We start from the raw sequence: 24,727 nt of genomic DNA on the forward strand, positions 1-24,727 counted from the left end.
GCTCCTTTATATTGCTCACATTGAGGGAGAGGTTGTTGTCCTGGCACCACACTGCCAGGTCTCTGACCTCCTTCCTATAGGCCGTCTCATCGTTGTCGGTGATCAGGCCTACCACTGTTGTGTCGTCAGAAAACGTAATGATGGTGTTGGAGTCGTGCTTGGCCACGCTGTCGTGGGTGAACAGGGAGTACAGGAGGGGACTAAGCACGCACCCCTGAGGGGCTCCAGTGTTGAGGATCAGTGTGGCAGATGTGTTGTTGTTGCCTACCCTTAGCACCTGTGGGCGGCCCATCAGGAAGTCCAGGATCCAGTTGCAGAGGGAGGTGTTTAGTCCCAGGATCCTTAGCTTAGTGATGAGCTTTGTGGGCACTATGGTGTTGAACGCTGAGCTGTAGTCAACGAAAAGCATTCTCACATAGGTGTTCCTTTTGTCATTGCGTCATCTGTGGACCTGTTCGGGCGGTATGCGAATTGGAGTGGGTCTAGGGTTTCGGCATGATGGTGTTGATGTGAGCCATGACCAGCCTTTCAAAGCACTTCATGGCTACCGACAGGGCGGTAATCATTTAGGCAAGTTACCGTCGCTTTATTGGGCACAGGGACAATGGTGGTCTGTTTGAAACATGTAGGTATTACAGACTCGGTCAGGGAGAGGTTGAAAATGTCAGTGAAGACACTTGCCAGTTGGTCCGCGCATGCTTTGAGTACACGTCCTGGTAATCCGTCTGGCCCGCGGCTTTGTGAATGTTGACCTGTTTAAAGGTCTTGCTCACATCGGCTACGGAGAGCGTGATCACACAGTCATCCAGAACAGCTGGTGCTCTCATGCATGATTCAGTGCTGCTTGCCTTGAAGCGAACATAAAAGGCAATTCGCTCGTCTGGAAGGCTCGAGTCACTGGGTAGCTCGCAGCTGGGTTTCCATTTGTAGTCTGTAATATTTTTCAAGCCCTGCCACATCCGACGAGCGTCAGAGCCGGTGTAGTAGGATTAAATCTTAGTCCTGTATTGACGCTTTGCCTGTTTGGTGGTTCGTCTGAGGACATAGCGGGATTTCTTCTAAGCGTCCGGATTAGTGTCCCGCTCCTTGAAAGCGGCAGCTCTAGCCTTTAGCTCGGTGCGGATGTTGCCTGTAATCCATGGCTTCTGTTGGGAAATGTACGTACGGTCACTGTGGGGACAACGTCGTCGATGCACTTATTGATGAAGCCGGTGACTGAGGTACAGTGAGAGAAAAAAGTATTTGATCCCCTGCTGATTTTGTACATTTGCCCACTGACAAAGACATGATCAGTCTATAATTTTAATGGTAGGTTTATTTGAACAGTGAGAGACAGAATAACAACAAAAAAAATCCAGAAAAACGGATGTAAAAAATGTTATAAATTGATTTGCTTTTTAATGAGGGAAATAAGTATTTGACCCCTCTGCAAAACATGACTTAGTACTTGGTGGCAAAACCCTTGTTGGCAATCACAGAGGTCAGACGTTTCTTGTAGTTGGCCACCAGGTTTGCACACATCTCAGGAGGGATTTTGTCCCACTCCTCTTTGCAGATCTTCTCCAAGTCATTAAGATTTCGAGGCTGACGTTTGGCAACTCGAACCTTCAGCTCCCTCCACAGATTGTCTATGGGATTAAGGTCTGGAGACTGGCTAGGCCACTCCAGGACCTTAATGCGCTTCTTCTTGAGCCACTCCTTTGTTGCCTTGGCCGTGTGTTTTGGGTCATTGTCATGCTGGAATACCCATCCACTACCCATTTTCAATGCCCTGGCTGAGGGAAGCTTACCCAAGATTTGACGGTACATGGCCCAGTCCATCGTCCCTTTGATGCGGTGAAGTTGTCCGGTCCCCTTAGCAGAAAAACACCCCCAAAGCATAATGTTTCCACCTCCATGTTTGACGGTGGGGATGGTGTTCTTGGGGTCATAGGCAGCATTCCTCCTCCTCCAAACAAGGCGAGTTGAGTTGATGCAAAAGAGCTCGATTTTGGTCTCATCTGACCACAACACTTTCACCCAGTTCTCCTCTGAATCATTTAGATGTTCATTGGCAAACTACAGATGGCCCTGTATATGTGCTTTCTTGAGCAGGGGGACCTTGCGGGCGCTGCAGGATTTCAGTCCTCCACGGCGTAGTGTGTTACCAATTGTTTTCTTGGTGACTATGGTCCCAGCTGCCTTGAGATCATTGACAAGATCCTCCCGTGTAGTTCTGGGCTGATTCCTCACCATTCTCATGATCATTGCAACTCCACGAGGTGAGATCTTGTATGGAACCCCAGGCCGAGGGAGATTGACAGTTCTTTTGTGTTTCTTCCATTTGTGAATAAATTGCACCGTTGTCACCTTCTCACCAAGCTGCTTGGCGATGGTCTTGTAGCCCATTCCAGCCTTGTGTAGGTCTACAATCTTGTCCCTGCCATCCTTGGAGAGCTCTTTGGTCTTGGCCATGGTGGAGAGTTTGGAATCTGATTGATTGATTGCTTCTGTGGACAGGTGTCTTTTATACAGGTAACAAGCTGAGATTAGGAGCACTCCCTTCAAGAGTGTGCTCCTAATCTCAGCTCGTTACCTGTATAAAAGACACCTGGGAGCCAGAAATCTTTGTGATTGAGAGGGGGTCAAATACTTATTTCCCTCATTAAAATGCAAATCAATTTATAACATTTTTGACATGCGTTTTTCTGGATTTTTTTGTTGTTATTCTGTCTCTCACTGTTCAAATAAACCTACCATTAAAATTATAGACTGATCATTTCTTTGTCAGTGGGCAAACGTACAAAATCAGCAGGGGATCAAATACTCTTTTCCCTCACTGTATACTCCTCAATGCCATCGGAAGAATCCCGGAACATATTCCAGTCTGTGCTAGCAAAACAGTCCTGTAGCGTAGCATCCGCGTCATCTGACCACTTCCGTATTGAGCGAGTCACTGGTACTTCCTGCTTTAGTTTTTGCTTGTAAGCAGGAATCAGGAGGATATAATTATGGTCGATGGAGAGCTTTGTATGCGTCTCTGCGTGAGGAGTAAAGGTTGTCTAGAGTTTTTTTCCCCTCTGGTTGAACATGTGACATGCTGGTAGAAATTAGGTAAAACGGATGTAAGTTTGCCTGCATTAAAGTCCCCGGCCACTAGGAGCGCCGCTTCTGGATGAGCATTTTTTTGTTTGCTTATGGCCTTATACAGCTCGTTGAGTGCGGTCTTAGTGCCAGCATCGGTTTTTGGTGGTAAATAAACGGCTACAAATAATATAGATGAGAACTCTCTTGGTAGATAGTGTGGTCTACAGCTTATCATGAGGTATTCTACCTCAAGCGAGCAATACCTCGAGACTTCTTTAAATATTAGACATCGCGCACCAGCAGTTATTGACAAATACACACACCCCTGCCCCTCGTCTTACCAGACATAGCTTCTCTGTCCTGCCGATGCACAGAAAACCCAGCCAGCTCTATATTATCTGTGTCGTCGTTCAGCCACGACTGGGTGAAACATAAGATATGACAGTTTTTAATGTCCCGTTGGTAGGATAGTCTTAAATCGTAGATTGTCCAGTTTCTTTTCCAATGATTGCACATTGGCCAATAATACGGAGGGAAGTGGTGGTTTACTCGTCGGCAAATTCTTACAAGGCACACAGCCCTCCCCCTTTTCCTCCATCTTTTCTTCACACTGATGAAGGGGATTTGGGCCTTTCTTGACAAAGCAGTATATCCTTCACGTCGGACTCATTCAAGAAAAAAATCTTTGTCCAGTTCCAGCTGAGTAATCGCCGTTCCGATGTCCAGTAGCTCTTTTCAGTCATAAGAGATGGTAGCAGCAACATTATGTTCAAAATTAGTTACAAACAATGCGAAGAAACTAAACAAAATAGCACAGTTGGTTCGGAGCCCGTAAAACGGCAGCCATCCCCTCCAGCGCTAATAGATGCCCTTCTTTGCAAGGCATTGGAAAACCTTGCTGGTCTTTGTGGTTGAATCTGTGTTTGAAATTCACTGCTCGAATGAGGGACCTTACAGATAGATACTGGTATGTGTGGGTTACAGAGATGTCATTCAAAATTCATGTTAAATACTATTATTGCACACAGAGTGAGTCCATGCATCTTATTATGTGACTTGTTAAGCAAATGTTTACTCATGAACTTATTTAGGCTTGCCATAACAAAGGGGTTGAATACTTATATAATTTTCTAAAAACATAATTCCACTTTGACATTATAGGGTATTGTGTGTAGGCCAGTGACACAAAATCTCAATTAAACCATTTTAAGTTCAGGCTGTAACACAACAAAATGTGGAAAAAGTGAAGGGGTGTGAATACTTTCTGAAGGCACTGTACATAGTTGATTACAGTCATCTGAAACCAGCCCTTTTGTCTCCCATCTATGCCAAGTTTGACTGACAGTTCATTGAGAATTCATTCACAAACAATGTCTTCATTTCACACTTCATCATGAAATGAATTCCTTCTTAAATTAGGCAAATCTGATAAATTATTTAGATTGAAATGAACTAACAATCTTGTTTACCCTGTTATCGAATTGAATTAGTGAAATACTATCTAAAAATACTTATCTCTCTGAGACATAAATACCATAGACAGAAGGAACAAAGTCAACAGCGCTCTCTCACCGCAGCTACCCCAGCGGTCCAAACACCAGCGCGCATCCAAATGCAAACACATTCGTGGGGAAACAGCTGTTCACTCATTGTGTTAAACACACAGAAGGCTATATCTAGTTACAGTGCATTCGGAAAGTATTCAGACCCATTCACTTTCTCCACATTTTGTTACCTTACAGCCTTATTATAAAATTGATTAAATAAATTATTTTCCTCAATCTACACACAATACCCCATAATGACAAAGCGAAAACAGGTTTTTACAAATAAAGAGAAACACCTTATTTACATAAGTATTCAGACCCTTTGCTATGAGACTCAATATTGAGCTCAGGTGCATCCTGTTTCCATTGATCTTCCTTGAAATGTTTCTACAACTTGCGAGTCCACCTGTGGTAAATTAAATTGACTAGACATGATTTGGAAAGGCACACACCAACAGGTCCAACAGTTGACATTGCATGTACCAGAGCAAAAACCAAGCCATGAGGTCAAAGGATTTGTCCGTAGAACTCTGAGACAGGATTGTGTCGAGGCACAGACCTGGTTAAGGGTACCAAAAACATTTCTGCAGCATTGAAGGTCCCCAAGAATACACTGGCCATTCTTAAATGGAAGAAGTTTGGAACCACCAAGACGCTTCCTAGAGCTGGCAGCCCGGCCAAAATGAGCAATCGGGGGAGAAGGGCCTTGGGACAGGGAGGTGACCAAGAACCTCATGGTCACTCTGAAAGAGCTCCAGAGTTCCTCTGTGGAGATTGGAGAACCTTCCAGAAGGACAACCATCTCTACAGCACTCCACCAATCAGGCCTTTATGGTAGAGTGGCCAGACGGAAGCCACTCCTCAGTAAAAGGCAACTGACAGCCCGCTTGGAGTTTGCCAAAAGGCACCAAAGGACTCAGACCCTGAGAAACAAGATTCTCTAGTCTGATTAAATAAAGATTGAACTCTATGGCCTGAATGCCAAGCGTCAAGTCTGGAGGAAACCTTGCACCATCCCTACGGTGAAGCATGGTGGTGGCAGCATCATGCTGTGGGGATGTTTTTCAGTGGCAGGGACTGGGAGACTAGTCAGGATTAAGGGATAGATGAACAGAGCAAAGTACAGAGATATCCTTGATAAAAACCTGCACCAGAGCGCTCAGTACCTCAAACTGGGGCAAAGATTAAACTTCCAACAGGACAACGACCCTAAGCACACAGCCAAGACAACGCAGGAGTGGCATTGGGACAAGTCTCTGAATGTCCTTGAGTGGCCCAGCCAGAACCCGATCTAACATCTCTGGAGAGACCTGGAAATAGCTGTGCAGCGACACTCCCCATCCAACCTGACAGATCTTGAGAGGATCTGCAGAGAAGAATGGGAGAAACTCCCCAAATACAGGTGTGCCAAGCTTGTAGCGTCATACCCAATAAGACTCGAGGCTGTTCACAGATCTTCATTGTAAAGGGTTTAAACATTGTTTCCCATGCTTGTTCAGTGAACCATAAAACAATTAATGAACATGCACCTGTGGAACGGTCGTTAAGACACTAACAGCTTACAGATGGTAGGCAATTAAGGTCACAGTTATGAAAACTTACTACACTAAAAGAGGCCTTTCTACTGACTGAAAAACACCAAAAGAAAGATGCCCAGGGTCCCTGCTCATCTGCGTGAACGTGCCTTAGGCATGCTGCAAGGAGGCATGAGGACTGCAGATGTGGCCAGGGCAATAAATTGCAATGTCCGTACTGTGAGACGCCTAAGACAGCGCTAGAGGGAGACAGGACGGACAGCTGATCGTCCTCGCAGTGGTAGACCACGTGTAACATCCCCTGCACAGGATCGGTACATCCATACATCACACCTGCGGGACAGGTACAGGATGGCAACAGAAACTGCCTGAGTTACACCAGGAACGCACAATCCCTCCATCAGTGCTCAGACTATCCACAATAGGCTGAGAGAGGCTGGACTGAGGGCTTGTAGGCCTGTTGTAAGGCAGGTCCTCACCAGACATCACTGGCAATAACGTTGCCTAGGGGCACAAACCCACCGTCGCTTGACCAGACAGGACTGGCAAAAAGTGCTCTTCACTGACGAGTCACGGTTTTGTCTCACCAGGGGTGATGGTCGGATTCGCGTTTATCGTCGAAGGAATGAACGTTACACCGAGGCCTGTACTCTGGAGCGAGATCGATTTGGAGGTGGAGGGTCCGTCATGGTCTGGGGCGGTGTGTCACAGCATTATCGGATTGAGCTTGTTGTCATTGCAGGCAATCTCAACGCTGTGCGTTACAGGGAGGACATCCTCCTCCCTCATGTGGTACCCTTCCTGCAGGCTCATCCTGACATGACCCTCCAGCGTGACAATGCCACCAGCCATACTGCTCGTTCTGTGCGTGATTTCCTGCAAGCCAGGAATGTCAGTGTTCTGCCATGGCCAGCGAAGAGCCCGGATATCAATCCCATTGAGCACGTCTGGGACCTGTTGGATCGGAGGGTGAGGGCTAGGGCCATTCCTCCCAGAAATGTCAGGGAACTTGCAGGTGCCTTGGTGGAAGAGTGGGGTAACATCTCACAGCAAGAACTAGCAAATCTGGTGCAGTCCATGATGAGGAGATGCACAGCAGTACTTAATGCAGCTGGTGGCTGTTGAGGGACACATTATTCCATTTCTGTTAGTCACATGTCTGTGGAACTTGTTCAGTTTATGTCTCAGTTGTTGAATCTTATGTTCATATAAATATTTACACGTTAAGTTTGCTGAAAATAAAGGCAGTTGACAGTGAGAGGACATTTCTTTTTTTTGCTGAGATTATATATATATATATATATATATATATATACATACATACATACATACATACATACACACACACACACACACACACACACACAGCTGTGGAAAAAATTAAGAGACCACTGCAACTTTTTCTTAAATCAGCATCTCTACATGTATGACAGCCATTCCATTCCAGTGTCTGTTGAATTCCAACACAGGCACACCTCATTCTACTGAATTAGGTGATCACCTGAACCAAATCTTATTTAAACGAGGAAAAGTATAAAAACCACTGCTGTGGTCATCACTATCCTCTTGCAATAGGACCAGCTGGATGGCAAAAACAGTGCTAATAGTACCTCAAAAGTAATATTAAATCAAAAAATAACTATTGACTATGCCAAAAGACCGGGATGACCGCCACCTCATTTGAATGTCATTCAACAACCGTAGGATGACATCAAGTGACCTACAGAAAGAATGGCAAACGGCAGCTGAGGTGAAGTGCACGGCGAGGACGGTTCCAAACAGGCTCCTAGGGGCAGGGTTGAATTCGTGCAAAGCTAGAAAAAAGCCCTTCATCAATGAGATGCAAAGAAGAGCCAGGCTGAGAAGAGCCAGGCTGAGGTTTGCAAAAGACCATAAGGATTGGACCGTAGAGGACTGGAGGAAGGTCATCTTCCCTGATGAGTCCAATTTACAGCTTTGCCCAACACCTGGTCGTCTAATGGTTAGACGGAGCACTGCTAGTTTTTCTTTAAGAAGCCCTCCTGTTCTCCACTCATTACCTGTATTAACTGCACCTGTTTGAACTTGTTACCTGTATAAAAGACATCTGTCCACACACTCAAACAGACTCCAACCTCTCCACAATGGCCAAGACCAGAGAGCTGTGTAAGGACATCAGGGATAAAATTGTAGACCTGCACAAGGCTGGGATGGGCTACAGGACAATAGGCAAGCAGCTTGGTGAGAAGGCAACAACTGTTGCCGCAATTATTAGAAAATGGAAGTTGTTCAAGATGACGGTCAATCACCCTCGGTCTGGGGCTCCATGCAAGATCTCACCTCGTGGGGGATCAATGATCATGAGGAAGGTGAGGGATCAGCCCAGAACTACACGGCAGGACCTGGTCAATGACCTGAAGAGAGCTGGGACCACAGTCTCAAAGAAAACCATTAGTAACACACTACGCCGTCATGGATTAAAATCCTGCAGCGCATGCAAGGTCCCCCTGCTCAAGCCAGCGCATGTCCAGGCCCGTCTGAAGTTTGCCAATGACCATCTGGATGATCCAGAGGAGGAATGGGAGAAGGTCATGTGGTCTGATGAGACAAAAATATAGCTTTTTGGTCTGAACTCCACTCGCCGTGTTTGGAGGAAGAAGAAGGATGAGTACAACCCAAGAACACCATCCCAACCGTTAAGCATGGAGGTGGAAACATCATTCTTTGGGGATGCTTTTCTGCAAAGGGGACAGGAGGACTGCACCGTATTGAGGGGAGGATGGATGGGGCCATGTATCGCGAGATCTTGGCCAACAACCTCCTTCCCTCAGTAAGAGCATTGAAGATGGGTCGTGGCTGGGTCTTCCAGCATGACAACGACCCGAAACACACAGCCAGGGCAACTAAGGAGTGGCTCCGTAAGAAGCATCTCAAGGTCCTGGAGTGGCCTAGCCAGTCTCCAGACCTGAACCCAATAGAACATCTTTGGAGGGAGCTGAAAGTCCGTATCGCCCAGCGACAGCCCCGAAACCTGAAGGATCTGGAGAAGGTCTGTATGGAGGAGTGGGCCAAAATCCCTGCTGCAGTGTGTGCAAACCTGGTCAAGACCTACAGGAAACGTATGATCTCTGTAATTGCAAACAAAGGTTTCTGTACCAAATATTAAGTTCTGCTTTTCTGATGTATCAAATACTTATGTCATGCAATAAAATGCAAATTAATTACTTAAAAATCATACAATGTGATATTCTGGATTTTTGTTTTAGATTCCGTCTCTCACAGTTGAAGTGTACCTATGATAAAATTACAGATCTCTACATGCTTTGTAAGTAGGAAAACCTGCAAAATCGTCAGTGTATCAAATACTTGTTCTCCCCACTGTGTGATATATATATATATATATATATATATATATATATATATATATATATATATATATATATATATATATATATCTCAAAGTGTGCCAGATGCCGCCCCTCATCTCTGATTCTCCACTGGGCACACAAAATCAAGTGCACCTATAGGCTATTTAGTGTGGTCTCCATCAAATTATCCATAGCCTATAGGCTACGAAGTGCATGCTCAGACAAGCACAGAGCAAAGTTTTATTTCTAAGACAGGTGCTGGGATGGTGTAAATAAAACGAGGCTGCATTACACACTTCAATGAATATTCCAGCGCGGACTAGCCTATAGCCTATATTCGGTTCAGTTTGAGAAGGAAAACGCAAAGATGAGAAGGAGAACCGGAGGTCAACATTTATTGCTTGCTACTACTATAATTCATTTTTATTAAAAACAATATGTCTCTTGCCCATTATGTATTTATCAGAGTTATTGATGTCACAATAAACCAGATTCGAGTAACTTACATTGTGGTGCTGAACTTGAAGCAGCAGCCGGGCACAATCAATCAGAAATTGATAGTTCATGGTGCTGAAAGCAGGCAAATTCGAGTATGCATAATTCGTTTTAAGTGTCTTCATTTTAATTATACTTTAACAACAAGAGTGCTTTGTGTTGGAGCCTATTTCTTCCAATTTAAGAAATAAGGGGTAGGCCTACCTGTTTGACAGATGAAATGAGGCTATAGGCTGCTATATCCATAGATTTCTCGGTCAATTCCTCCAACCACCATGCACTCTTTAAATAACAGCCCTTCACCGATACCGAGGTAGGCCAAGTTAAAACCAATACTTAAAATTGAGGGCGTATTACAGGGTATGCCATAGGCCTTACCTTTTATTAAAGAAAATGTCAAAAAGCAACACATGCTTAAGATTTTGAAGAAAATAAAACGGATCCGATTATATAAAGTGATCTATAATAGCGCTTTGGTCCGCAATGCTTTATGCTTGAAACGAGCTGTAAAATACCCGGGAAAGACGTGACTGATGCATATGGGAATATCATTGTTACCTTTCTTTGACATTTAGAGGCTGAGCTACAACCTTCTAGAGCCGAGGAGACAAAAAATAGACTTTGCTTGGTAAGTAATCTAATTTTGTCACTATCAATTAAGCGATACACTTTCTGTACAATAGAAGATGTTTAAACCCAGACAGCTTTTAGGCAAATACTTGTGGCCTTCTCTCGTTGTGTTACGCTACGGAAGAAGAGTAGCCAGCAGTTAAAGCTTAAATGTTTCTGCATCGGTAGGCCTACTCTGTCTGGGGTGGAAAGGTATGCCTAACTTTTGAAATGTCCATGCTCAGATTCCTAATGACCTCTCAGATTTTATTATTTGCAAACAGGGACAGTTTCGTTGCAAACAAGACACACTAATTTGGCATTGGAGAAATATGATAAGATGAACACATTGGCCTAGCTCTCTGTCCATTCTTGGCCTGCAATTTGTGTGGTATTAAAAAAGATTCTGCTAATATGTAAAATGATGTAGAATTGCATGAAATGTTTATAAAAAAGGCTATTTTTTATCGGACCTGCAAATACAATGAGATACATGCAATGCTTTTACTATAAAATAGATATTTCCACCCCTACTCTTGTCCAAGGTGGTCTGCGAACCCACAACCTTCTGGCCCGCAGCCTTGTGCGCTACGAAAATTCCTGCTTTGCCATGTAATGCTTACATGACGAAGAACAATTTCTAAAAGTGCATATCTAACGCTCTGGTCTGTCCAAGAAGTGAGGGTAAACGGTAGATTTATTTTGGATATAGGGGAGGGTCACTTGTTTGTTTTTCAAGCGTTCAGGGAGGGTTTAGGTCAAATATATTTTGCTGAAGGGAGGGCCCTCCATTTTCATTTCAGAGAGGTCCGTTTTTTTCTTATTATAAATAACGTTCACTCCCTTAACAAGCCAAAATAAATACCATGTCGTTTTATCAACCCAAAATCACAATTTAATCAATATAATTAAGTAAATAGAGCCCAGGAAGCACCACATGTGGAACGCTATTTCTCAAGCCTACTGTGCCGAGTCTACGCTACTGTGCAATTGTGTAGGATAGGCTATTTGCGCAACACCCAAGGGTAGGCTATTTTCCTTTCTATTATTCAGGACAGTAGATTATCAGGTTATGAAATGTATGATTCACCTGAAATAGACTATTAAATCATAAAGTCGTAGGCCTATGTTGTTAGACCCTAATGTGTCTCTTCTGACTGATGTCAATTAATAAATGGACGATCGAAACTCAGAATTGTGCATGTGACTTAATGGTGAGAGCCCAGTAATAGATCAACTGCAGTCCCTTTAATCATAGAGGCTATTGTTACTTTGTAACATCACTATAGAAATGGAAACAAGTTGATTTTAGAGACAGTGTTTTTTAATGTCGGCCTTTTACCAGATCTAAATATTTTCGCATGAACTGTAACTGATACAATTTCTGTACACTATAACATTTTCTGCCCATATGAACAAATGTATTTTAGGTCATAGCCTAAAAAAAAAACAGCCACACATGATTTAATGAGAAGCAGCAAACATACACAACATCGTTTCAGATTATTTATAACCGACTTGCAATAGACTACAGCTTCCTTCACAGCCGTTTCCCGCCCAAAATACAGGGGAACTCGATTTATTGTAGCTTACAGTGCGCGGAGAGGGCTCTGTAGTCTGTATACAGCAGGGACGGCCTGTTCAATAGGGCGATATGGGCGACGCACTGCCAAACGGGAAAAGGAAGGGATTTTTTTTCTAATCAATTATATCACGGCAACAGTAGTTATCAGTGTTGTAATCTATACGTCTGATCTGCCACAGTGCCACACTGCCACTAAATGTCGAATCAGGCTAAAGTCGTGCTTCAAATGGCTCCACCCCCTTTTGGGGCGATTTCAGTCAGATTGAAAATCGCCCAGAACTTCTGTCATAGACTCCCATGTAAAATCTATTTTTTTCAAATTTCAGAGCCTTCAATACAATCTCAATGGGTGTCTGTGGGCTTGCACTTACGCGCTTTCGTCATACGTTACGTAACCATGAACGTAACTGAGAAAAGAGTGGATTGTTTGAAAGAAGTTCCTTTTTGTCTGCGAACATATGAAGATAAATTGGCAACGAAACAATTAGGACCTCCCAGACCAAATTTAATAATTCAACAGGTTTCTACTAAAGGCGGAAAGTCCTACACCCGAGGATTTTCCAAAAATTGGTACGAACGAAAAAAGACATTGCCACTCACTCAACTGGATGACGAGGGATACAGGCTAGCTGTCCGCCGCCACAACGATGAGGTTAGTGTTGATAATCACAAGTTTACTGGATGTGGATATGGTGTAATAAAGGCAGTTTATTCAGAGGTAAATATATCTGGAATCGCGTTCACGGACCCGTTCGTCAAACTCTTAGGGAGCTATAAATTAAGCCCCATTACTTACCATATCAGATAAGAGAAATTGCTGCAGCTACATATATTTTACATCCTGGCCCTACATAGTTCACTATTTGCATCACTTACCAAAATATTACATGTGGTCATATATGCTTGGAAAGTGGAGATGCCATAGAACGTCAAAAAAGTAAACATTGCTGGAGACACATTGCCGTTTTGGAGAAGACATCGCGTTTGCTAGCGAAGAGATTTGTTGTGGCAAATGAACTTGGGCTGGGAATTGCCAGGAACCTCACGATAAGATATATGCATCAGCATTGCGAGTCTCATGATTCTATACGTATTGCGATTCGATACTGTGATTTTATTGCGCACCATATGTCTGTTGCAGAGGGATCAGAAAGCCATGAGAACGAGTTTTGATCAGTCATGGAAATAAAAGTGCTGAAAACAAATTGGCTCCCAATGTGAAAAGATTGAGAACAAGCTATGAAGGAACAATAATGGTGTTTTGGTGCAGGTACAGCCAACTAGCGCTAAAATATTGCGATATTGTCAATACAGTATATCGTAAAGTATCACTATGTAACTCGATTTCTTTCACCCCAATCCCTCAAATTAACGGTAAATAACTGAATTGTTTGCCCCACATTTAGCTAAGATGATTAGCTAGCCAGCTAAAATGTTTTAGTTAGTTAGCAGTCGCATCTACAATAGTTTACTGTCAATAACATGTCTCCAAAAATGACGTGGTGTCTCCAATTGTGTTGACATTTTACAATTGCAATGCGCATCCATGAGTATCCACTTTCTGTAGCTCAGCTGGTAGAGCATGGTGCTTGTAACGCCAAGGTAGTGGGTTCGATCCCCGGGACCACCCATACACAAAAATGTATGCACGCATGACTGTAAGTCGCTTTGGATAAAAGCGTCTGCTAAATGGCATATTATTATTATTATTATTATTATTATTATTATTATTATCTGAAGAGAGCCCCGAAACATTGTGTGCAGACATTTTATGCAATAAATGAAGTAGGTTCAATCTAGTAGTTCTGATCTTCTGATTGGTCCTGATGAGTTGGGCGAGGTCCCCTGCAGGCTACTGTCACTGTTGCATTGGCTCTGAGTCAGGTTCTCTGTCTTCAAATGTTCAGCCTAAGAGAGGGGATTTTTGTGTGTGTGTGTGTGTGTGTGTGTTTAACAGTGATGATGTGTGTGTGTGTGTGTGTGTGTGTTTAACAGTGATGATGTGTGTGTGTGTGTGTTTGTGTGTGTGTGTGTCCTCAGAGCAAGAACTCCTGAGTTGGAAGAACTGAGAGGCCTATGGCGTGGGTGTTGTCCTTGGCCACCTGCTGACAAGGCTGACAAGATAGGACCCTTTTGTCCATTGTTATTGGATAGGAACAGAACTTATAACCAGCTCCTGACCTAAATAGATCTTAGCACAACATTTTACTCAACATATCATATTCCATATTCACTATAACAAATATATTTACTACGACATTAGCAAGAACCGCCACATCCTCAGCCGGCTAATCCAGTGTGTGAAGTTTTGCGGAGTGTTTGAGTTAGCTTTGCGAGGCAAAGATGAAACTGAGGGCTCCACCAACCCTGGTAAGCCAACACTTTTGAGATCAGTCAATAAATGCTTCTGGTATTGACTTATATGCTGCCCCTGTCTTCATGTTGTTGCTGGACATATCTTTTTTTAAATGTGTGTAGGTCACCTAAATCATCAGAAAAATTGCCCCTCCTGAGAATTTTTTCAGGAGCCGCCACTGGTATACAGTGTTGTACCATCGCGTCTTGCACGACAAAAATACACTTAAGCACAGAGAACTATAGAAGACTTCCTGACACAACAGAGGCATGTAGCATTGGTGCAACACAATAATCTTCTATAGTTCTATGTGCTTTAGTGTATTTTTGTCGTGCAAGACAAAACCCCCTCACTACCCCTGCTTTACTTCACCCTCACCCCAGGAAGCTCAGAGCTTGAGAGGCTGCAGCTGGAAGAAAGGACATTTGCCTATGCCCTCTGCCAATGGGCTACATCCATGTTTGGGAGGGAAAGGACATAAATGAATGTTGAACGACCTCATTAGTCCAACTGTTGAGACAAACAAAATCTAAACAGTAAATGTGCTGTTCTTGTCCAACTGGTTACTGGAGAGCCAACACCTTTAGGATCTGACTGGATAGGAAGGGGTCAAGGGGTGCGAGTGTATCATGCTTTACAGATAGGTTTAAGATGGGTGTTGACAGTCTAAATTTAAAATGTCAACTTTGCTTGAGTGACAGCTACTTTTAGGTCCCAGTTAATCTCAACACCATTGGGACAGGGCTGATCTGTAGCTGTGGTATTCTACAAAAAGCAAAGAAAATGTGTTCATGATCCATCTAGCTAGCCCATTTTCCAAATTAATCAAATAGATAATAATAATAAGCCATTTAGCAGACGCTTTTATCCAAAGCGACTTACAGTCATGCGTGCATACATTTTTTTGTGCATGGGTGGTCCCGGGGATCGAACCCACTACCTTGGCGTTACAAGCGCCGTGCTCTACCAGCTGAGCTACAGAGATCCAGAAACCCCCCCTAGAAGTGAATTATAGGATCTGTGGAAACCCCTTACATGTTTCCCATTATTTCTGCAGCCATACCAAGCTCATGATGTAATGCATAGTAGAGAAATGATCATGCTTCCTATCTAGCAGCTAACCAACAGCCCAAAAGGCATACCCTGAGGTAGTGTAACAGTGACATGAGTTAGTATAGGTCAAATATACATTATATGGGTTGCCAAAGGCTCCATGAACTCCCCTCTGTCTGGGACCGTTAGCTACTGGCAGTGTGCCAAACTGGATTATGTTCCTCTCAGGATCTCCCTAGATTAGACCTCTATGACAACTGGAGAGGGACTACGGCTGGGGAAAGTGGAAGGCAGGCGACAGCTGGACTTGAAGCACGCTGATGCAATCCTCGCTACTCATTTCAGACTGAGGAAGAAGTAATGGTACTGAAGAAAAACAAAATAACAAGGAAATCCATGACCAATGAGTGATTACTTTGAGTGATAATTACAATGTGACAATGCTGTGATTAGTAGCTATCAGTTAACAGGATCTGATACATCTATGTAGTGATTAATCTATATCTGGATTAAATCACTTGTGCAAATCTTCCTAAGAATCACAGCAATGTCAATGTGAGGAAATGGGTGATTCCGGATTGCTCGGTAATCAAATCGATGATGATTAACACTGCCAAGCACAGTGTGTCTTCCCAGCTTTGATCACACATTTGATGCATGACCTTCCCTTTGAAAAGGTTATAGGCTACACAAATGAGTCTCCTTAACACGTAACCTAATCAAAGCGTGGTAAATAGCCTACTCGCACTTCTCGCCCATTTACTGTGTCCAGATGTAACCCTTCACACGTCAACAGAAATCCACTCTCAACCCCCAATAACATCAGCAACAGGTGGCTAAAGACAGTGAAACAACGTGGGATCATTATCCATGTGGTGGGGGTGAACCTTTAGCCATGGAGAGGAAAAACAAACACTGGGCAACCTCACTGTCTGAACACTTTCCAGAAATGTTTGAACCTTTTAATGGCCCTGAAACTGACAAAGAATACACAATGCACATCGAGACTGGCCAGAAAATCAGTGAGAGTGGAAATACACCCCTTCCCCTATAGTAGTCTGCACATAGGCTACATACAGTGCATTCGGAAAGTATTCAGACCCCTTGACTTTTTCCATATTTTGTTACGTTACAGCCTTATTCAAAAATTGATTACATTTACTTTTTTTATCATTCTACACACAATACTCTAATGACAAAACGAAAACAGGTCTACATTTGTTTAGCAAATTTATGAAAAATAGAAACAGCAATACCTTATTTACATAAGTATTCAGACCCTTTGCTATGAGACTCGAAATTGAGCTCAGGTGCATCCTGTTTCCATTGATCATCCTTGAGATGTTTCTACAACTTGATTGGAGTCCACCTGTGGTAAATTCAATTGATTGGACATTATTTGGAAAGGCACAGACCTGTCTTTATAAAGGTCCCACAGTTGACAGTGCATGTCAGAGCAAAAACCAAGCTATGAGGTCGAAGGAATTGTCCTTAGAGCTCCGAGACAGGATTGTGTCGAGGCAGAGATCTGGGGAAGGGTACAAAAACATTTCTGCAGCATTGAAGGTCCCCAATGGAAGAAGTTTGGAACAACCAAGACTCTTCCTAGAGTTGGCCGCCCGGCCAAACTGAGCAATCTGGGGAGAAGGGCCTTGGTCAGGGAGGTGACCAAGAACCCAATGGTCACTTGACAGAGCTCCAGAGTTCCTCTGTAGAGATTGGAGTACCTTCCAGAAGGACAACCATCTCTGCACCACTCCACCAATCAGGCCTTTATGGTAGAGTGGCCAGACGGAAGCCACTCCACAGTAAAAGGCACATGACAGCCTGCTTGGAGTTTACCAAAAGGCACCTAAAGGACTCTGACCATCAGAAACAAGATTCTCTGGTCTGATGAAACTCAATCATTTTTATTTTTTATTATTCAACAACAGAACAATACAGCAAAAGTAGTACAACAAAAAGGTAACTCAACCCTCCCCACCCCCCAAAATAAAAACAATTACAAATTAAAAATAATAAATACATACATACAATTACAATAATACTAATAATGACTAAAGAAGACAAATAACAAGAGATACCAACATATACACAAAGCAATACAAACAATACACTACAGAGAGACAATAGCTACAGTTGAAGTCGGAAGTTTACATACACCTTAGCCAAATACATTTAAACTCAGTTTTTCACCATTCCTGACATTTAATCCTAGTATAAATTCCCTGTCTTAGGTCAGTTAGGATCACCACTTTATTTTAAGAATGTGAAATGTCAGAATAATAGTAGAGAGAATGATTTATTTCAGCTTTTATTTCTTTCATCACATTCCCAGTGGGTCAGAAGTTTACATACACTCATTTAGTATTTGATAGCATTGCCTTTAAATTGTTTAACTTGGGTCAAACGTTTCGTGTAGCCTTCCACAAGCTTCCCACAATAAGTTGGGTGAATTTTGGCCCATTCCTCCTGACAGAGCTGGTGTAACTGAGTCAGGTTTGTAGGCCTCCTTGCCCGCACACACTTTTTCAGTTCTGCCCACACATTTTCTGTAGGGTTGAGGTCAGGGCTTTGTGATGGCCACTCCAATACCTTGACTTTGTTGTCCTTAAGCCATTTTGCCACAACTTTGGAAGTATGCTTGGGGTCATTGTCCATTTGAAAGACCCATTTGCGACCAAGCTTTAACTTCCTGACCAAAGTCTTGAGATGTTGCTTCAATATATCCACATAATTTTCCTTCCTCATGATGCCATCCATTTTGTGAAGTGCACCAGTCCCTCCTGCAGCAAAGCACACCCACAGCATGATGCTGCCACCCCTTGCCTCACAGTTGGGATGGTGTTCTTCGGCTTGCAAGCTTCCCCCTTTTTCCTCCAAACATAACGATGGTCATTATGGCCAAACAGTTCTATTTTTGTTTCATCAGACCAGAGGACATTTCTCCAAAAACTACGATCTTTGTCTCCATGTCCAGTCTGGCTTTTTTATGGCGGTTTTGGAGCAGTGGCTTCTTCCTTGCTGAGTGGCCTTTCAGGTTATGTCGATATAGGACTTGTTTTACTGTGGATATAGATACTTTTGTACCTGTTTCATCCAGCATCTTCACAAGGTCCTTTGCTGTTGTTCTGGGATTGATTTGCACTTTTCGCATCAAAGTACGTTCATCTCTAGGAGACAGAACACGTCTCCTTCCTGAGCGGTATGACAGCTGCGTGGTCCCATGGTGTTTATACTTGCGTACTATTGTTTGTACAGATGAACGTGGTACCTTCAGGCGTTTGGAAATTGCTCCCAAGGATGAACCAGACTTGTGGAAGTCTACGATTTTTTTTCTGAGGTCTTGGCTGATTTATTTTGATTTTCCCATGATGTCTAGCAAAGAGGCACTACGTTTGAAGGTAGGCCTTGAAATACATCCACAGGTACACCTCCAATTGACTCAAATGATGTCAATTAGCCTATCAGAAGCTTCTAAAGCCTTGACATAATTTTCTGGAATTTCCCAAGCGGTTTAAAGGCACAGTCAACTTAGTTTATGTAAACTATGGGGGAAAGCCATCGTCTCCTGGTGATTTGCCGAATTGTAGAGAGGAAATTGCCTTTTCGACTTCTGTTTTTGTAAAGGGGCGATCTAGTTCATTTTGGTCTTCCTGTGTGAGGTGCGGTAGTTCAATAGTAGACAGAAATGTATCTATGATTGCTGGTTACGTTCCATCATAACTGTATAACTTAGAATAGTATTGTTTAAATGAATCATTAATATCTTCCGGGTTGAGAGACACTTGACCGTTCTGTGTTTCAATAGAGTTGATGGTTCTCGACTTCTCCTCAGCTTTTATCTACCAGGCCAAGACTGTTTTCTCCCCAATTCATAATATCTTTGCCTAGTTCTAAGAATAGCCTTTGTAAGTACTTAGGGTATTATATTTTAGTTTTTTATTCACCAATGAGCAGTATGTTTCTTTACAGCCAGATTTTGTGTGTTATTTTTGTAGTAATAGGATTTCATTCCCTAATTCATTCAATTCAGCAGTGCATTTATTTTTGAGACCTTTGGTATAGGAAATTCTTTGACCCCTAAGAAAGGGGTTTAATGTATCCCAGAGTACAAAATTATTGGGAGAGGACGGACAGTTTGTTTCACAGAAAAACTTCATTTGGTCTCTGATAAATTGACAAAATTCTGCCTGTTTCAAAAGAGTTGGGTTTAGGCGCCATCTATAGAACCCTTGAACTCCATCCGGCATACAAACAGAAAGTGTGAGGGGGGAATGATCTGAGATAGTTCTGGATAAAAACTCAGTTTCCACAACTCTATGGGTTACCTGTGCTGATAGGAGAAAATAATCAATCCGGGTATGAGAGTTATGCGGGCAGCAGTAGAAGGAGTAATCCCCATCTTGGGGGTGGAGCTGTCTCCATGTGTCTTTCAAATGTAAGTATTTCATAAATGATAGAGTGCATTTGGCTGACTTAGTCAATGAGGTTGCTTTAGTTGAGGATCTATCCAGAATCTGATCCAGACAAAAATTAAAGTCACCCCCAACCAAGTGTTCCCTGAAATTCCGCTACCTTGAGGAATATATCTTGAATAAAAATATGATAATCATAATTAGGTGCATATACATTAAGCAAGGTCCAAGATTCAGAATACATTCTGCCATGGACCACTACATAATAATATAATAATAATAATAATAATAATAATAATAATAATAATAAGCCATTTAGCAGACGCTTTTATCCAAAGCGACTTACAGTCATGTGCGCATACATTTTTACGTATAGGTGGTCCCGGGGATCGAACCCACTACCCTGGCGTTACAAGCGCCATGCTCTACCAATTGAGCTACAGAGGACCACATAACTGTTTTCATTACACAGAAGGGTAAATTCTTATTAATCAACACAGCTACTCCCCGTGTCTTTGTGTTATATAAAAGAGACAAAAACCTGTCCTACCCATTCCCTCTAATGTTTTATGTTCTGCCCCTGTTAGATGTGTTTCTTGTATAAACTTGCATTAACCTGGTCCGCTAGCCAATCAACCATGTCCTGAGCCGGTCGCCTGGAGTCCTCGGAGAAAAGTTGCGACTTCTTTGGGCGTTTTGAAGAATCTTCTCTGTCCGCCATGGATGATTATCATCATTGCAGGTTGAAGCAGCGCAAAGGGAATGTTCTTGGAGGTAAGTTCTTTTTTCACCTGGTCAAATTCCTTCCTGCGTTTGACCATACCGGGACTCATGTCTGGAAATAATTTAATTGCCTCCCTGTTGTGTAGGATCACTCCTTTCTCCTTGAAATGTTTGGCTGCGGTTCTGAGAACGTTCTCTCTGTCCTGGTACCTCAGGAACCGAACGAGGAAGGGTTGTGGGTTCTGATCAGGGGATGGGCGAGGGGCGAGTGACCTGTGTGCCCGTTCGATAACCAGGGGTTCAGCAAAATGTTCTTTGCCCAGTAGGGAGGGGATAATGGCAGCAGAGAAATCAATGAGGTCCGTCCCCTCACAGCCCTTGCGGAGGCCGATAACTCTAATGTTGCTTCACCTACTGTAGTTTTCCAAATGGTCGACCTTATTCATCAGGTATTCGCTGTTTTTGCGCAGTTTCTGTAGTTCCGTCCACATTCCCTCTAGCTTGTCCTCAGCAGGGCTGATGTGCTCTTCAGCTTCTTCCATTCGTGATCCTAGCGCGTTGATAGTCGTTGTCAAACCTGAGATGGAGCTTTTGATTTCAGCCAACTGTGCTGAGATGGAACAGCTGAACTCAGCCGTTTTCTAGTTAAAATTGTGTTGTGAAGGAGTCATTGCCTTCTTGATCACTTTGAGGATGTGAGCTAGCTTCTTCCTGAGGTGTCATGGTGCCATCTTGGGTTTCGGAGGAGGGCATGGTCAGAGGTTCTTTCTCCATTGTTTCTTGGTCTGTTTCGGGGCTTCCCTTGCCTTTTCTTTGTCCCATGGGCATTTCACCACTCTTGGCTACAGTGTAGTAATAAGTATGGGTGAAGTTATAGGATAAGTTTGTAAAATATTTATCAGGAGCTCTCGGTCCTAGCTTCACTGCATCACGTGACCCTGCCTCCATCATTCTTAAATGGAAGAAGTTTGGATCCACCAAGAATCTTCCTAGAGCTGGCCGCCCGGCCAAACTGAGCAATCGGGAGAGAAGGGCCTAGGTCAGGGAGGTGACCAAGAACACGATGGTCACTCTGACAGAGCTCCAGAGTTCCTCTGTGGAGATGGGAGAACCTTCCAGAAGGAAAACATGACAACCCGCTTGGAGTTTGCCAAAAGGCACCTAAAGGACTCTCAGACCATGAGAAACAAGATTCTCTGGTCTGATGAAACCACAATTGAACTCCTTGGCCTGAATGCCAAGCGTCAAGTCTGGAGGAAACCTGCCACCATCCCTACGGTGAAGCAAGGTGGTGGCAGCATCATGCTGTCGGGATGTTTTTCAGCGGCGGGACTGGGAGACTAGTCAGGATCAAGGGAAAGATGAACGGAGCAAAGTACAGAGAGACCCTTGATGAAAACCTGCTCCAGAGCGCTCAGGACCTCAGACTGGGGCAAAGGTTCACCTTCCAACAGGACAATGACCCTAAGCACACAGCAAAGACAACGCAGGAGTGGCATCGGGACAAGTCTCTGAATGTCCTTGAGTGGCCTAGCCAGAGCCTGGACTTGAACCCGATCTAACATCTCTGGAGAGACCTGAAAATAGCTGTGCAGCGACGCTCCCAATCCAACCTGACAGAGCTTGAGAGGATCTGCAGAGCAGAATGGGAGAAACTCCCCAAATACAGGTGTGCCTAGCTTGTAGCGTTATACCCAAGAAAACTCTAGGCTGTAATCGCTGCCAAAGGTTCTTCAACAAAGTACTGAGTAAAGTGTCTGAATACCTATGTAAATGTGATGTTTCCGTTTTTTATTTTTAATACATTTGTTTTTGCTTTTTCAAAATTGATGAGGGGGAAAAAACAATTTAATCCATTTTAGAATAAGGCTGTAACATAACAAAATTAGGGGTCTGAAAACTTCCCGAATGCACTGTTTATTATAGTAGTAGCCATAATTCATAAATGGCACCATGCAGGGTTCTATGTGGAACCATTTTGGTTCAGTGAAGAAGAACCTCTAGGGTTCTGATCAAATAACCCTATGAAAAGGGTTCTATATAGAACTTTTAGGGGTTCCATATATGAAGCAAGAGAGAACCCTTTTTGATTCTATAAGGAACCTTTTTCTTTCTAAGAGTGTAAACATCATCTGCGCAACAGAACCTTGATAAGCAGGGTTGGATAAAAAAAAGGGCTGGATCAAAAGCCTGTACACCCAGTAACCCTCCAGATGGAGGGATTGACCACATGTGTTTTATACAGTAGCCTAACAGTGCAGTTATTCTACTTTGTGGGGGGTTAAGTGCCTTGATCAAGGGCACAACGGCAGGAGATACCAGCAGCCTTCTAGTGTCAACACCACATAAACGCTGACTTTTTCCATGTAGGCTACATAGAGACATACACCAATTATTTGTTATGGAAAAGTCATGAAATTCCATCTGTCAAAATGTGTATGAACCCTTAACAGTGAATAATCAGAGGTCTCTATAGCATAGTGTAATTTGTGAAATTCAGTGAACCGACTTGAAAAAAGGCAATTCCTTCAACTCTTTCAAGTCAAGCACTGGCTAGCCATGTGCACGTGGCACGCTCGACTGGTTTACTGACACCAGATAACAATCTAGACCATGCTAGCTGGAAGGGTGATTAGCTCGGAATTTAGTTTGAAGGTAAATTAATGACATTCTCTGAACTTTGTTCCATTAGTGTGATTTGTATGCCGTTCACTAGTATCAGTCACCAATAGCATACCAGGAAGAACGAAAATGAATGTCAAATGTTGATATGCAGCCAGAAAGTAATACAAATATTTTATGATGCATGGAGCTGCTAGCTAACTGGCTAATACAGTATTTAGCCAGCTTGCTACCGTTTTGCCATTGTGCCCACTTTTCTCACCTGTTTTGAACCTGAGGTCTTCATCATCTGATGAGCCGAATTCTTTCAGGAGGGACATGAACAGGATGCCAAAGGCGTTCTGGATTCCGAACACCGCTCCATTGCACCACATGGCAGCCAGCATAACCACCCACCCCCATCCTCCTTCTGGGTGCACGAACTCAGGCTCCTGCGCAGCCACGGGGACCTGCTCTTGGATGGTTCCTTTGCTACCCCCGTTCTCGTTCTTCTCCTCAGCTTCTTCAGGGCGCTTTTCATATGACTTCAATGGTGTCTCTTCCGCAGGAACCATTTCTTTAGTTGTGTCAGATTCATTGTCTGTCATATTGGTACCTTCTGTCATTTCTTGGCACGACTATGCAGATTTTTAACACTGTCAAATATGATGACAGCAATAATATGACTTGGCCGCTAACTAGTCTAAATTATGTGCTCTCAAGCTGCAGTCACGCTCAACTGAAGAGATTCAGATGATGGTATGCCCCAAAATGTGTATCTACAAATATGAAGACTTTGCATCTCCTTTCAGCGAATTGTAATCGAGAAGTTGCATCCATTCAGAAGCAGTAGCCCTATTGAAATGTTCTACCACCCGCCCACACTGTCTGTAGTGCGTGTCCAACGTCAGTGTTGCAATATTGTATAAATAGATACCTCAGAGAGGCGGGGCGTGCGTACATTATGCCGGGGTTTTGTCGCTGATTGGACTTACTGGCGTATTTTTCAAGTATGACGTCAGAACATTGAAGAATTACTGTAGTGTTTGAAAAAGTGAAAAACATTTTTCTAAAGATAAGATCCAGAACACATTTATTTTTCTCTCTTATACTGAGGAGTTATCGTCCTCTTGCAAGGAAAAGGTCAATTTAGGAGTCTCGGGAACTATAATTTGTGCTGTATTGAGTAAGATATAATAATCTACTAGGGGCTATGCGTTCTATGGAAAATAATGAACGACGTGGAAGGTGTGTTCCCAACGTTTTCTAAATTATCAGCATGATACGCCTGTACATTGTTAAAAAACTAAATCTATAACTTTTAAATATGACTTCATCTAAATAAGACTTAATTTGACTATTTTTGCTATTGATTTCATTATAACACCAGAG

The 24,727-nt window shown here is 43.2% G+C and overlaps 1 protein-coding gene across 1 annotated transcript in view; it reads right to left on the reverse strand.

Moving 5' to 3' along the window:
- LOC311108656 (monocarboxylate transporter 10-like) overlaps window positions 1-24,230 on the reverse strand; it is a 71,136-nt gene extending 46,906 nt beyond the window's left edge. The window contains exon 1 of the mRNA XM_084151349.1: window positions 23,619-24,230. Within this exon, the coding sequence (XP_084007475.1) occupies window positions 23,619-23,961 (343 nt within the window). The 5' untranslated portion in view covers window positions 23,962-24,230. The remainder of the gene's footprint in view (window positions 1-23,618) is intronic.
- Between the last annotated feature and the right edge of the window lie 497 nt (window positions 24,231-24,727).

Source organism: Coregonus lavaretus, assembly GCF_964263955.1.
Source record: "Coregonus lavaretus genome assembly, chromosome: 33".
NCBI classification, from domain to species: domain Eukaryota; kingdom Metazoa; phylum Chordata; class Actinopteri; order Salmoniformes; family Salmonidae; genus Coregonus; species Coregonus lavaretus.